The 15573-nt window shown below is 42.7% G+C and overlaps 1 protein-coding gene across 13 annotated transcripts in view; it reads right to left on the bottom strand.

Annotated features, from left to right (window-relative positions):
• The window catches only part of UNC79 (unc-79 subunit of NALCN channel complex), a 259172-nt gene that overhangs the window by 81398 nt on the left and 162201 nt on the right, over positions 1-15573 (bottom strand). For 12 of the 13 annotated variants that reach the window (XR_015061602.1, XM_085894924.1, XM_085894914.1 and 9 more), the window contains 3 exons: positions 14192-14481; positions 11787-11969; positions 8098-8263 (listed from right to left, as the gene is read on the bottom strand). Coding sequence is in view for 12 of the 13 variants with exons in the window: in XM_085894924.1 (XP_085751050.1) it covers positions 8098-8263; positions 11787-11969; positions 14192-14481 (639 nt within the window). In the remaining variant the exon portion in view is untranslated. The remainder of the gene's footprint in view (positions 1-8097; positions 8264-11786; positions 11970-14191; positions 14482-15573) is intronic. The other variant, XM_085894922.1, reaches the window with a different exon arrangement.

The raw sequence follows: 15573 nt of genomic DNA, 5'->3' as shown, positions 1-15573 counted from the left end.
AATACAAGCTAAAACACTGTTGCTATATCTATAGCTACCTGACATTGCCATGTGTGCTTATCCGCTCCCTCCCCACCCCCCTTCCTACCACCACCACTGAATCTATTACTACTCCCAGATCTTTCTAATGTGTGAAATGCTCCAGGACTACCCCTTGCATCAGGTAATCTCTATTTCCATTATTCTTACCTATCTCCAGCAACTCACATTTCTTATTCATTATGTTAAACTGCATCGGCCAATCCTTTGCCCAATTGAAAGTTTCTATACTTTCCTGAATCTGATCAACCCCCTCTCTGCTATCTACCGTACCTCAAAGTGTTATGTCATTTGCAAATTTGGAGAGCTGAATCTTAAAACCACTATCCAAATAATTGATGTACATTATGAATATCAAGGAGAAAAAGGCAGAAAATTTCATAGCCACTGTGGTTTTTGTAATTTTTCTGTACGGAGTTAAAGGGCTAGCAAATATTGACAAGATTTATGTGTATGTGCAACTGACTTGAATAGTCATGTGACATCGAATAACATCATGAGAAAATCTGACCGTGCATGGTCAAGAAATGGTTGGGGACACATTTAAGTAATAAAATGGCCACCAGTCGGCCATATTGGATCTGATCTCAAAAAAAGTAAATTATGGCCATATGTAAGCCATCATTCATTTTTTGTGTACCAAGTTTGAACAAGATCGGAAAATGCATGTTCAAGAAATAGTTGGGGACACATTTAAGTAACAAAATGACCATCAGTTGGCCATCTTGGACCTGATCTCAAAAATAAAAATGACAAGGAACAACAAGGAAATCCAACGCAGGTAGGGGCCATTCAACCCATCATGCCTGCGGAACACCACACCAACCCAAGATCATTTTAATTAATGAAAGAAAAAATGTTTTAATTTTTTTTCTTGTTGTTTTTGTATTTTTTATAATTTTTACTTTGTATTTTTTTTGTTGTAATTTTTTATTTTTTATTTTTTTTAATGTTTTTTTATTTTCGTCCCCTCGGAGAGGGGGCATGGGCTTGGTTAAAAACACACATCAACCACACAACCCCCCTTAACAAGAACCCCACCGACAACACTCCGTACACAATCACCCATCAATACTCAAACTACCTAAAAGTCTTATCGACATCCCCATACCCCTCTATCTCCATAACTTCCAGGTACATATCTAATTCTAATTTAAACTTATCTACTTTTTCAGCTGCCGCTACCTTTCCAGGGAGACCATTCCATGCATTAACTACTCTCTGAGTGAAAGACCCCTACCTTACTACCATCTTAACTCTCCTCTTCTTTACTCTCAGGCTGTGGCCCCTGGTTCTGTCACTGTCTACTCTGTTGAATAATTCATCTGCACTTATTTTATTTATACCTTTCATTAACTTAAACATCTCTATCATTTCTCCTTGTGTATGAAGCCCTGTCTCCTTCAACCACTCCTCATAGCTGAGTCTAGCTAGGCCCGGGATCAATCTATTAGCCCTGCGCTGAACCTTCTCCATGGCATCTATGTCCTTCCGGAACTGTGGTGACCAGAACTGCATACAATATTCTAGATGTGGCCTCACTAAATTCCTGTACAATGTTAACACCACCTCTTTTGATTTATAAATGATCTCCCTCTGAATACAACCTAAAACCCTATTTGCTCTTCCTATAGCTGCCTGGCACTGTGCTGCCTGCTTACCTCCCGTATCTATTACGACCCCCAGATCCTTCTTCTGTGTGACACGCTACAAAATTACCCCTTACATCCTGTAATCTCCATTTTCATTGATCTTTCCCATGCCCAACACCTTAGACTTGGTCAGGTTAAATTCCATGTGTCAGTCTTTTGCCCAATCTATACAAGTATCAATACTCTCTTGTATCTGATCACCACCCGCTCTACTATCCACCTCACCTCCAAGCTTTGTGTCATCCACAAATTTGGAAAGCTTACTCTTCACCCCATTATACGAATCGTTGATGTAAATATTGAATAGCAATGGTCTGAGTACTGATCCCTGAGGTACCCTGCTACTTCCATCCTCCCAGCAAGACATCCTCCCACTCACAGCCACTCTTTGCTTCCTACCACTAAGCCAGTTTGCAATCCAATTAGCTACCTGACCAGCCACTCCACAAGCCCTCACTTTGGCTAACAACCTCCAATGTGGTACCTTATCAAATGCCTTCTTAAAGTCTAGATATACTATGTCCACTGTCATTCCCTCAACCACCCAATCAGACGCTGCTTCATAGAACTCTAAAAGATTTGTTAAACAGGAACTACCTTTGGTTATCCCATGCTGACTACCTTTAATTAGTTTGTATTTGTTTAAATGATTCCTCATCTGGTCCGTAATTAATGTCTCCAATACCTTCCCCACAACTGAAGTCAAACATACAGGTCTATAGTTTCCCAATTCTTTCTGAATCCTTTCTTAAATAGTGATGTTACATTTGCTACTATCCAATCCTCCGGGACCTGTCCTGACTCCAGTGAGCTATTGAAAATATCCGTTAACATCTCGCTTACCTGCTCAGCCACATCTCTCAATACTCTCGGTTGTATATTATCTGGACCCGGAGCCTTATCTACTCTTAGAATACCTTGCTGTTCCTTTACTTCCTCCACTCCAACTGGATCTTCTGTGAAAGCCCTTCCTCACCTCCTCGATAGATACTTTTAAGCCGTTGTAACACCTTGACGTTTTAGCCAGCGTATGGCAACGTATCAAAATGTCTGTAAAACGCTGGCATACGCTGAACTATTGATGTTTTTTTTTCTTCCAGTTTTGGGCGTATTCATAACGAGATGGACGTATGCATAACGTAATAGTAATGTACAGAGAACGTTTCGATAACATATAGATAACTTATACCAACGAATGCTTAGCTTGTTGACGGCGTTCACAACCTATGCCCAACGATAGTCTAACTTATGCATAGCGCGGAAGTGTATCGCCGACGATCACGTGGCATAGGCTATAAATAGGCTGCCGCTCAATGATTTAAATCATAACCGCACTAGACATCGAAGTGTCAAGCCGCTGTCACACCTTGACATTTTAGCCAGCGTATGCCGATGTATGAAAAATTTGCTGAATACACTGGCACACGTCGAATACGTTATGGGTAAGTTTTGTATACGTTAAGAGCACGATGAAGCACGCTGGCATAGATCATAGTACGCCGAGTACGTCAACAAATTTTAAGCATGCTGAAAAATTTTCCACGTATGCCAGCGTATGACGCACATGTTCCGCATACGCTGGCCATAAGTTGTAGGCACGTTATGTGATCGTTGACACACGTCGACACACGTTACTTGTAAGTTACTCATAAGTCGAAACACGTCGTGGTAATGTTTAGCATACCAGAAACTTATTTCTCACCTATGAGTAACGTGCTTTGAACCTATGAGTAACGTATCTCCAACGCATATTGACGTATATAGACATATTTGACGTCTTCCGGACGACCACAGAACTTACTGAACGTGTTTCTAACTTACAGCTACCTTATAACGGCATATTGGCAGCGTTTAGGGGAATTGGTATATAAAAATGGGGTTCACAGGAGGAACCCGTCAGTGTTCCAGACTCCATGGTTTTTTATATTTTTTTCTTCAGCATGACAGTGATGTTGACACTTTGATTTCTAGTGAGGTTATGATTTAAATCGTTGAGTGGCAGCCTTTCAATTATATTATATTATAACCGCACTAGAAATTGAAGTGTCAACATCACCGTCATGCCGAAGAAAATAAAAAATAAAAAGCATGACAGTGATGTTGACACTTTGATTTCTAGTGAGGTTATGATTTAAATCGTTGAGCGGCAGCCTTTTGATTATATTATATTATAACCGCACTAGAAATTGAAGTGTCAACATCACCGTCATGCCGAATAAAATAAAAAATAAAAAAACCATGGAGTCTGGAACACTGACGGGTTCCTCCTGTGAACCCCATTTTTATATACCAATTCCCCTAAACGCTGCCAATACGCCGTTATACGGTAGCTGTAAGTTAGAAACACGTTCAGTAAGTTGTGTGGTAATCTGGAAGACGCCAAATACGTCTACATACGTCAATGTGCGTTGGAGATACGTTACACATAGGTTCAAAGCACATTACTCATAGGTTCAAAGCACATTAATCTTAGGTTAGAAATAAGTTTCTGGTATGCTAAACATTACCACGACGTGTTTCGACTTATGAGTAACTTACAAGTAACATGTGTCGACGTGTGTCAACGATCGCATAACGTGCCTACAACACGTTACTCATAGGTTAGAAATAAGTTTCGGGTATGCTAAACTTTACCTCGACGTGTTTCGACTTATGAGTAACTTACAAGTAACGTGTGTCGACGTGTGTCAACGGTCGCGTAACGTGCCTCCAACTTATGGCCAGCGTATGTGGAACGTGTGAGTCATATGCTGGCATACGTCGAAAAATTTTGAGCATGTTAAAATTTGTCGACGAGCTCGGCGTTCTACAACATATGCCAGCGTACTACGACATATACCAGCGTGCTCTTAATGTATACAAAACTTACCCATAACGTATTCGACGTGTGCCAACGTTTTAGACAAATTTTTCATATGTCGGCAAACGCTGGCTAAATCGTCAAGGTGTGACAGCGGCTTTAGCTATTGGCAATACTCCTGACTGTTCTTGTGGAAAATTTGAAGAAAAATACCTGTTTAATAAGCCTGCCATCTCACGTTCATCACTAACTACTCTCCCGGTGCTATCCCTCAATGGGTCCACACTGGTCCTAACCTGTTATTTTCCCGTGATATACTTAAAGAAAGCCTTGCTATTATGTTTAATATTCTTAGCCATGTCCTTCTCATACTCTCTTTTGGCTTGCTGAGTTATTTTCTTAACTTGCCTCTCTTGACTTCGATAGTGATATTAATCTAACTCCAGTCCCATTATTTTAAACCCAATAAATGCCTTCTGTTTCTCCTTAATAGCATTCCTTATCTCACTGCTCAACCACCCTTGTCTCTTTATACTTCTAGATTTACACCTCATTGGAATGTACTTACTCTGCACTCTACACATTTGGTCTTTGAAGGTTTCCCATTTCTCTGATGCTGATTGTCCTGTTGTTAGAGTCTCCCAGTCTACATCACCCAATTCTCTCCTCATACCCTCAAAGTTTGCCTTCCTGAAATCTAATAGCCTTACCCTGCTATCCTGAACTCTAACCCTCAACAGAATCTTTGCACACACAATGCTATGGTGACTTGCTCCTAAATGCTCCCCAACCTCCACCTCCTCCACCATATTAGGATCGTTACTTAAAAGGAGGTCTAACATTGTACTCCACCCAGTGGGCATATCTACAAACTGGGTTAAAAAGCAATTCTGGACTAAAACGAGGAAATCCTAATCCGCTTTGCCCCTTCCCTGTTCATGGACACAACCTATCACTGACAAGTTAAAACTCCCCATAATCAATGCTCTTCTCTTACCACATGCCCTTTTGAATTCTTCGTGTACTCCTCCTTCTGACCCGGAGCACTATAAATGCATCCTACCAGTATGTTACTGTTTTTACAATCTCTAATCTCTACCCATACAGAATCCTCAACATTTATTCCTTCCTTAATGTCACCTCTTTCACTTGATGCAATGCTGTCCTTTACCCAGATTGCTACTCCTCCTCCTATTCTCTCCTTCCGATCACACTGAAACAACTTGTATCCTTCTAATCCTGTCCTTCAGTTACTCTCCTCCTTAAACCATGTCTCACTCACTGCAACTATATCGTACTCCTCAATATCTACTTTGGCTTCAAGCTCTTCCATCTTATTATTTAAACTTCTGGCATTGGTATAGAATATATTGAACTTTTCCTTTCCTGAAATTCGATTTTCTGCCTGGCCTTACTAATCACAATTACTTCATCCGTTCCTTCCTTTATAGCTTCCCCACCCTCCGCTGAGCTAAAAAAAAAAAGCTTGAATTTCTTCCTCAATTCCCACTGCAAACCTTGCTGTCCCCTTTCTATTTAATATACGGCTATCATTCTGGAAACACTCCCTTTGTCCCCTAAATGATTCCCACAGCTTCCTAAATGTAAAACCTTCCTCCCTACACCATACTTCCAGCCATTGGTCGACGTCTATTGCTCTGCTCATAATTTCTATACGAGTATGTTACTGTCTCACCATAATGAACTTTACCCAATCTGAGCTCCAAAATTACTTCTCATACCCTCGAAGTTTGCATTCCTGAAATCTAACCACCTTACACCACTATCCCAAATGTCACATCTCAACCATAGAGATGTGCTTACTTGGTCATGGTTGCTTGTCCCCACATGTTCTCCCATCTCCACCTCCTGCACCATATTGGGATCATCAATACTCGTAAAACATGCTCTTCGGAATTATTCACGTACTCCTTTTTCCTGCTCTTCCCTCACAGCTGCATCTCCATAAAAGCATCCTGCAAGTATTTTACTATTCTCATAATCTCTAATCTCAATATGCACACAGAATCCTCTCCATAAATTCCCTCCTCCATGTCTTGCCTTTCTCTCAATTCAATACTGTCTTTTACCAAGATTGCAACACCTCCTCCATTTTTTTTTCTCTTTCCTATCACATCTATAAACCATGTAGCCTTTAATTCCCGTCCTCCAGTTGGATTACTCACTAAAAAATGTCAAACTAACAGCAAATATGTCGAACCCATCACCATCCACCCTAGCTCTTCCATCTTTCCATTGAAGGTCTTGGCATTCATAGAAAATACGCTCAACCTTTCCCTTCCTTTAACCATCTCCTACTGCCCCAGCCCTCCAAACACATGCTCAGTATCTAGTCTAAAAAAGTCCCAATTTCTAGAACAAGAACTGTTGCAAATATTGCAGTCGCCCACCCCCACTCCCATACCACTTGTCTGGATACACTCACGATGACCATGCAGGGATCTCCACATATTCACAAACCCAAACTCCTCTCTTCCCAGACCATCGCCACACCACACAATGATGCTGTGTCCTGTTTTGAAAGATGTGATATCAAAAATAATTTTCAGAATCCTACAATTAATCCATCGTCATAGAGGGGATATTGTGACAACATTATTTTGTCCCTCTACTACTGCCCCCCCCCCCACCACCACTCCCGACTCTTTCCGTTGTTCCTTTTGTTCCGTTATGCCGTGGTCCACTCCGTATTCCAGCTCACCTCGAGCCGAGTCTCTATATTGAAAAAACAATGAATTGCTCTACCAAACAAATCCCAGAGGTGAATCCATCTCGAGACAATTGCGGGATATGGTGAAGTTTTGCAAGGAGAAAGGTCCTTCTTCAGATTTAATTAGGCCATCGTTGATGAAATGCAAATAGCAAATTAATTCCCACCTTCCTGCCCCAACATATCTCCATCCAATACTTTCAACAACTGTAATGTGCTTCCAAAATTAAATTTGTAGAAAACTTTTGAAATATTAGAACACGTTTAATGCAAGAACTGTAAGTCATCACGGGAATACTGGTGGTTGAACAGTATTTCCTTCGTCTTTATGTTGTTCTGCCCGAAGGCAGATTTAGTGCTTCTAAGCCAACGCCACGGCAAGGATTGCACTGGGTGGTTTGCCTTTGCCTTCCCAGCAGTAGTCAAGGCAAGAATTTAGAACTTAGTCAGGGTGTTGGTGATAGCTTGCCTACTCTTCATGAAGGACACCCAGTTTAACATTCCTCCAATGGATGGTAGATGATACCTTGATGTCTCACCCTGTCTGCAAAACACCTGAGTGACAGTTTATAGCTGAGCTGAGGTTCAAATCTAGGCGAAATGGCTGAAATCCGAGCGTGCATACTTCTCAGCTATCCTTCCAGCCACATGGTATTTTTGTGCAGGCATCATTGCACAATTAAGTCACATGAATAATTTTCTGGGTCATGAAAGTATCCCAAAATAATGTAGATTGCTATCATTAGCAATTACCCTGCATCGGTAACCAAAAACATAATTATTTTTACACTGTAATGACATCAAGATCAAAAAATGTTGAACTTAATGAAATCCAAAACTTGATGATGATGTATCACGCTTTGTGAAAAGCTTACCATTTTTCTCCTTCTCACTGTACTTGCTCGTGAAGCTGTTGTCACTGCATACAGGCCCAGCGGTAGGGTGTGGTTTGCAGCTGTGGTACTGAGCATCGAGGGTATTCATAGTGATGTGTATTAAATGCATAACCAACTTGCAGGTATCACCCTCCATGTATGGGTACTGATAAACAAAAAAATAAAAACAATTCATTGGTCAGTGCTTATTCACTCTCAGTGACATTACAAGTACAGTGTAAAATCGATATAATGCTCACCGGTGGGGTCCAAAGCGACTGGGCGTTATAAATGATACAGCGCTATACTGATGCAGTGAAAAATATATATATTACATACAAACCAGAGCCAAAACACGTGGACATGTACGTCCGCCATCTTGGATTGTTGGGGTTGATGACGAAGTGGTCAAGTGAGTTACAGGAGATACGGATGCGATGATGATTTGAATTGAATTGATTTTGTTCATCTCAGCTTCACCATTTATACGGGAAAGGTGCGAGAAGATGACAGCGCGTGAGTATTTTCACACCACATGTCAAATCAACACAGGGCGATGATAGCTTGAATTTTTTTCGCCACTTAGCGCTATTTTGGACTAACTTTGTCTCTATTTTCTCACTTTTTTGCCTTTAAACATGAAATAGTAGTATTTTTTGGGGGTCCAAGGTGTATGAGCGTTATATCAGTACAAGCGCTATAACGCTTAGCGTTATATCGATTTTCCACTGTATATCATTATCTTGTTCCTCCACCCTGCTGTCTGTCTGTCTGTCTGTCTGTCTGTCTGTCTGTCTGTCTGTCTGTCTGTCTGTCTCTCTCTCTCTCTCTCTCTCTCTCTCTCTCTCTCTCTCTCTCTCTCTCTCTCTCTTTCTCTCTGCCTCTCTCTCTATCTCTCTCTCTGCCTCTCTCTCTATCTCTCTCTCTGCCTCTCTCTCTCTCTCTCTCTTCCTCTGCCTATCTCTCTCTCTCTCTCTCTCTCTCTCTCTCTCTCTCTCTCTGCCTCTCTCTCTCTGCCTCTCTCTCTCTGCCTCTCTCTCTCTCTCTCTCTCTCTCTCTCTCTCTCTGTCTCTCTCTCTCTCTTCCTCTTTCTCTCTCTTTCTCTTTCTCTCTCTCTCTCTCTCTCTCTCTCTCTCTCTGCCTCTCTCTTTCTCCCTCTCTCTCTCTCTCTCTCTCTCTCTCTCTCTCTGCCTCTCTCTCTCTCTGCCTCTCTCTGTCTCTCTCTCGCTGCCTCTCTCTCTCTCTGTGTGCCTCTCTCTCTCTCGCTGCCTCTCTCTCTCTCTGCCGCTCTCGCTCTCTCTCTCTCTGCCTCTCTCTCTCTGCCTCTCTCTCTCTGCCTCTCTCTCTCTGCCTCTCTCTCTCTCTCTCTCTCTCTCTGCCTCTCTCTCTCTCTGCCTCTCTCTCTCTCTCTCTCTCTCTCTCTCTCTCTCTCTCTCTCTCTCTCTCTCTCCCTCTCTCTCTCTCTCTCTCTCTCTCTGCCTCTCTCTCTCTCTCTCTCTCTGTTTCTCTCTCTCCCCCTCTCTCTCTCTCTCTCTCTCTCTCTCTCTCTCTCTGCCTCTCTTTCTCTCTCTGCCTCTCTCTCTCTCTGCCTCTCTCTGCCTCTCTCTCTCTCTCTCTCTGCCTCTCTTTCTCTCTCTCTCTCTCTCTCTCTCTCTCTCTCTCTCTCTCTCTCTCTCTCTCTCTCTCTCTCTCTCTCTCTCTCTCTCTCTCTCTCTCTCTCTCTCTCTCTCTGCCTCTCTCTCTGCCTCTCTCTCTCTATGCCTCCCTCTCTCTGCCTCTCTCTCTCTCTCTGCCTCTCTCTCTGCCTCTTTCTCTCTCTCTCTCTCTCTCTCTGCCTCTCTCTCTGCCTGCCTCTCTCTCTCTCTCTCTCTCTCTCTCTCTCTCTCTCTCTCTCTCTCTCTCTCTCTCTCTCTCTCTCTCTCTCTCTCTGCCTCTCTCTGCCCTTTTCACAATGCCATTTACCAAATGTCATCTTCCATCTGCTTGGAAATCAGCCAAGATCACAGCATTACATAAAAAGGTGCAAAAATGGATCCCCTTAACTATCGCCCAATTAGCTTACTTCCAATTATCATCAAGGTCATGGAATTCATCCTCGCAGTTGACATGAAGTCATTCCTTTAATCCAACAGCCTCATCTCAGATCATCAATTTGGATTCAGACCAGGTCAGTCTACCTTTGGCATGCTGCTTTCATTCTCCCAACAATGGATGGAGGCCCTGGATACCAGACATGAGATCAGGGTCGTCTCTCTGGACATATCTCGAGCTTTTGATACAGTCTGACATCCTGCATTGCTCTCCAAACTGTCCAACTTTGGAATCAAAGGTCAACTCTACTCTTAGATTACTGACTTCCTCCACTATCGTAGCCAACGTGGAGCTCTCAACGGAACCCTTTCATCTCCTCCCTCTGTCAAGGTTAGAGTACAACAAGGCAGTGTTCTAGGCACCATCTTATTCCTAATCTTCATCAATTATCTCACTGAATCTCTGGAAATCCTCTTTATCTCTTTGCTGATGACTCAATTCTCTGCCGTGACATCTCTCATAATTCTGACAGACAGGTAGCAGCCTTTCTCCTCTTCTCTGACCTTGACAAAATCACAAACTGGTCAAAAACTTGGAACATGTCTTTCAATCCTGAGAAATCCCTCACACTCCAATTTTCTCTTTCCGAAAGGACCGTACAGCAAACTTTCCCATCGACTTCCTCAACAACCATCTCGAAGAGGTTCAGTCACTCAAACTCTTGGGTCTCACTATCAGCCATGATTTCTCTTGGGCAAACCATATTTCATAATTGGCCTCCAAAGCCAGACACTGACTGGATATCCTCTGTCATGCAAAATCCCTCCTGAGCACACCTTAACTCCTATCCACCTATAAGGCTTTCATCCACAGCTCGATGGAGTACTGCTCTCTTCTCTGGGCTGGCCCCCCTGCCTCACATCTTACTCAACTTGACACTGTGGAAACAAAGGCTTTCAAGATCATTGGAATCTCTCATGCTGAAGCTGAGTCTATGGGCCTATTACTTCGCTATGAACGACATGCCAGTGGCCTCTCTGTCTTCTTCTGCCTCATTTCTGGACTTGCCCTCTTGGTGCTTCACCCCCCCCCCACCACCCAAGGCATCTACAGAATGCACGTAATCCACCAGCAACCCCCTCCTTGTGAAACTGCGTAAATCCAGAACCACTGCTCACATCCAGTCATTTATTCCTCTTTTCCCCCTCCTGTGGAACCACCTTCCACACTCTTCAATCTCATTCTTCCCTCGAGGTCTTCAAGACAGCTGTTCACCACCACCTCATCATCCCCAATCCAAAACCATTAACTTTTCTTCACCCATTAAACCACTACCCACCCCTCCTAAAATTTTGCTCATGTATCCATATTTGTGTTCTCCGTTACCCTTCGTAATTACCTGCATCCCTTGCTTGTCCCTCTACTTCGACTTTCTCCCTCCCCTTCCTCCTGCTGTTCTTTGTTGTGTTATGTTCTGATTTTGTTGTGTCATAGCTCTTCCACAAGTCGAGAGCACATATATATATATATATATATATATATATATATATATATATATATATATATATATATATATATATATATATATATATATATATATATATATAAATCTTCTACGAGTACATGCTCAATTTTGAGATGGAGGAGTTTGAATGCACCTTGTACAAGATAACAAGCAGGACCTTGAGCCAAAGCTGCCTGATGTGAGGCCGCAGTGACCACAAGGAGCAGCGAGGCGGTTGCTGGAAGTAGTGACGCAGCTGTGGGCAAGCAGAGTACTTCAGCACCTGCAGAATCATGCTGAGGAACTGTTTCCCCAGGAATATGTTGTAATCTAGCACCTGCAACAGCAACATCCACTTCAATGAACTTGGTGTCGTTGTGGTCGTAAATGTTGTCACTACTCCCTGTTCTATCAGGATATGATAAGTGATGCTTTGGAGTAGTTCTCTGGCTAGCACTTCCAGGGTCACTCATTGTTCATTATAAACATGAATATCGAAAATATAATTTCACCAAAGCAATTTTGTTCGTGGCAAGGATAAAAGTATGTTTAGTCCAGTGACGTGTTAATAACCAGGGTTAAGGTGCAATCATTTAAAGTATAAGACAGTGACAAAGGAGCATCATAAAGACAAAATATGAGTTGGCAGGGATTGCACATTGGACTGAACAAGCAGATTTATAACTGCAATAATGGAGACAGTTTTAACAGCTAAATGCAAATTATGCAGAGGATCAACACAAATAAAGTGACTGAAAAGGTATCCTAACCAAACTTACCTAATGGCTTCACCCATGGGGTGGTGGTGGTCGTCGTATGGCAGCTTAGCTGCCGGGGTAGCTATCATTTCTTGAAGCGCGACTGTGTCGCTGATGTAGTGCCCCTCGACCAGTACACACACTGGAACTGGTACTCATTTTGCCGACCTCGGAAGGATGACAGGCTGAGTCTACCACCTGGTGTATTAATTCAGCGGCCGACGGGGCTTGAACTCAGGACCCTAGGATCCCAAGCCGCCACCCGAACCACTGAGCCAACACCAGGCTAAACCCATGGGGCATCATCAAGATCAGAACTGACCTGAGAAGCCTGCATTGCCAAAGGCCTGTCCAGTTGCCTCCATCTTAAATTATATACGGAGTTGATAAAAGAGTAACTTTTGCATCCATATATGCATCACAAAGTAATGTGACAGTGTTGGTATTGTACAGAAAGAAATGCAACTGCATCAGACTTGGAGCTGTCTCATGTCAAGTGTCAAGTGTCGTCTCAAGAGGGATGACAGGCTGAGTCAACCCCACCTGGTATTAATTCAACAACCAAGCAGAATTTGAACTCAGGACCCTCGGATCCCAAGTCCACCACCATAACTATTAAGCCAACACCAGGCATAACAACACCTTGTATTGTGTTTATCTGTGTTGTTTGCGTTCCTGTTAGAGCATAATAAAATAAATTGTATATGTGTTGGGAGTACCCAGAGTCAGGTTATGGGCACCAAAAAAATTCACCCCCAAAAAATAGGGAGGGGGGAGGGGGGTGAAGACGACTAACAATTTTCGCCTGTACACGTGCCACAGTGCAAGTGGTTTACTGACCCCTGTTGCAGACAGGGGGGATTAGCCATGGCACAAAATATATTTGCCCCACCTCTTCGACAATCCCCCACCCCCAAGCTGCTCCTGAAGGGAGTGGGTGTTTAGTTAACTTAATCTTTCCTCCTAGGGAGATGGTATACAATGTGTACAACTGAATTTCCATCGACTTGAAAATTACTTCATCGAGTTGCAGGTTTAAGGACTCGATTCAAAAGGTTAAAGTCCCAGTCCTGATCAATTTTCACCTTCAAAAGTCTCAAGTCTATTGTTAGGGTTCATCAAAATGTGACTAGGATCTGAGTCGGTGACTTCATCAAACCCCTTCAAACCAAAGTAAAGTACCCTCTTTTGAGACTCATCACAGCATATTAACAGAGTACCACGAACAAAACGTTTTTTTTTTTTCTATTCCGATAGCGAAAGTAAATCGATGCATCAGCGAAATGACAATATTATACCTCCTCCAGTTTTTAAGGCCAATACATGCGAGAACTTTTACAAAACATTACATATGGGACAACAGATTGGAATCACAACTACACCGATCAGTTCGTACACAAATATGGAAGCCAGGAAACATACCATCATTCCATAAAAATGTCGAAAACAAACACCAGAATTCTGACGAGGTGACAACGTTTGAATCATTCATGTGAACGGGACGCTGCCCAAAATGGAAGAACACAGTACAGTATATCAATTTTTGTCGAATTTCATCGTCGAATGAAATTGCATCTACAGTATCTCCTCTATCTCTCCATACAAGTCATAGCTCTCAGTTCCCTTCATTGAGATTTTCCTACTCGTTCAAAGCAGCAGCGGCAGCCAAGCATTGAAACATAAATTTGATTTTCTCAAAATCATGAAATTGGACAAACTGTTTTCTTCCATTTCCGGGCAGTACGTGTGTGTTGGTTGAATACTGCAATCTGTAGTGTCTGTAAAATGCAGAGTCACGAACCTGACTGATACCAGTGATGAAGGCATGGAAGCAGGTGGATGTGCGCAGCTTGTTTGGAGCCACCATGAAGCAACCTTCTTGCTGGTCAAAACCCAGCAGCACATGGAGATGCCGCTTTACTGTACTAAAGGCCTTCACACTGGACAACTCTCCATCCCCACCAGCATTCTCCTTAATCATGAACCTCATGAGTGTTGAGATGAGAAGGTAGACAGTCTGCTGATCGATTCGACCATCTTCTGGTGGAGCCTCCTTTCCAGCTGTGTCGGCCTCTCCTGAAGTCTGCATTCCTTCAAATGATGAGGATGATTTACAAAAAAGAATGGTGGCCCTTACTGGCACCGTAGTTGCATGAAAGCTAAATAAACAAGTGCAACAACCTGTTTTATAGTGGAAAAAGGTTGACCAAGTCAAATAGTCAAGGATGAAAAACCATTATTAAACACAACATAATAAAGAATCACAAAAGATGTGAAAAATATTTTTTCCCATAAGATCAATGAGGTATTGAAGCAGATTTTTGAAGGGGAAAATACCATGGTGTTCCATTTTATCACCTCTGCCACGGTGGAAGGAGGTTATATTTTCACCCCTGCCTGTCTGTTTATGCCTGGCGTTGGCTTAATGGTTAGCGTGGTGGGCTTGGGATCTTAGAAGCCTGAGTTCAAATCACACTCAGCTGTTGAATTAATACCAGGTGGGGTTGACTCTGCCTCTCATCCTTCTGAGGTCAGCAAAAATGAGTGCCAGCTTGCTGGTATCCTGTGTCGGAGTGGCGACCCGTCCAGGATTGTGCCCAATAGCCAAGGAGACTGCATTAAGGCAGCACCAACGCTCTGCACCGAGTATGGTCCCACTGGATGTGGATGGATGTATGTTTGTTTGTCTGTTTATGTGTGGGATATCTCAAAAAGTTGTGGAGATATTCAGATGAAATTTTGGGGACAGGTTTGGTGTGTCACGAGGACGAACTGATTCGATTTTGATGAAGATCCTGATCCGGATCGGACTATAAGAATTTTTTGAGCGATTCTTCACCATTGAGAGATCGGGCCAAAAACGATAGATGGCACGATATTTCAAAAATGTATTGGCCCTGATATGTTCTCGTGGATCAGGCATTGCTTGGCAGAGGTATGCACTCTACCGAGTGCCCTTATAGTTGCTCATGGAGTTATTGTACTATTTTTGAAGGGGGTTAGTCCCATACTCGTCTCGTCTTAATTAACTAGTCAGACATTTCAGACATAAGATGGAAACGATTTGGCACAAATTATGACGAGCGAGAATGGTGAATCCTATTTATTGAGAATGGCATTGAAAGACCTAGTCATTGTCTTTCCTGGAAAGGTTCATACGTGGCCTATGTGGACAGATGCAAT

This window comes from Eptatretus burgeri, chromosome 9, assembly GCF_056783735.1.
Source record: "Eptatretus burgeri isolate ZD-2024b chromosome 9, Ebu_testis_v1, whole genome shotgun sequence".
In the NCBI taxonomy this organism is placed as follows: Eukaryota; Metazoa; Chordata; class Myxini; order Myxiniformes; family Myxinidae; genus Eptatretus; species Eptatretus burgeri.
The sequence above is the reverse complement of the archived record's forward strand: the minus strand, read 5'-3'. Positions and strand labels throughout refer to the sequence as shown.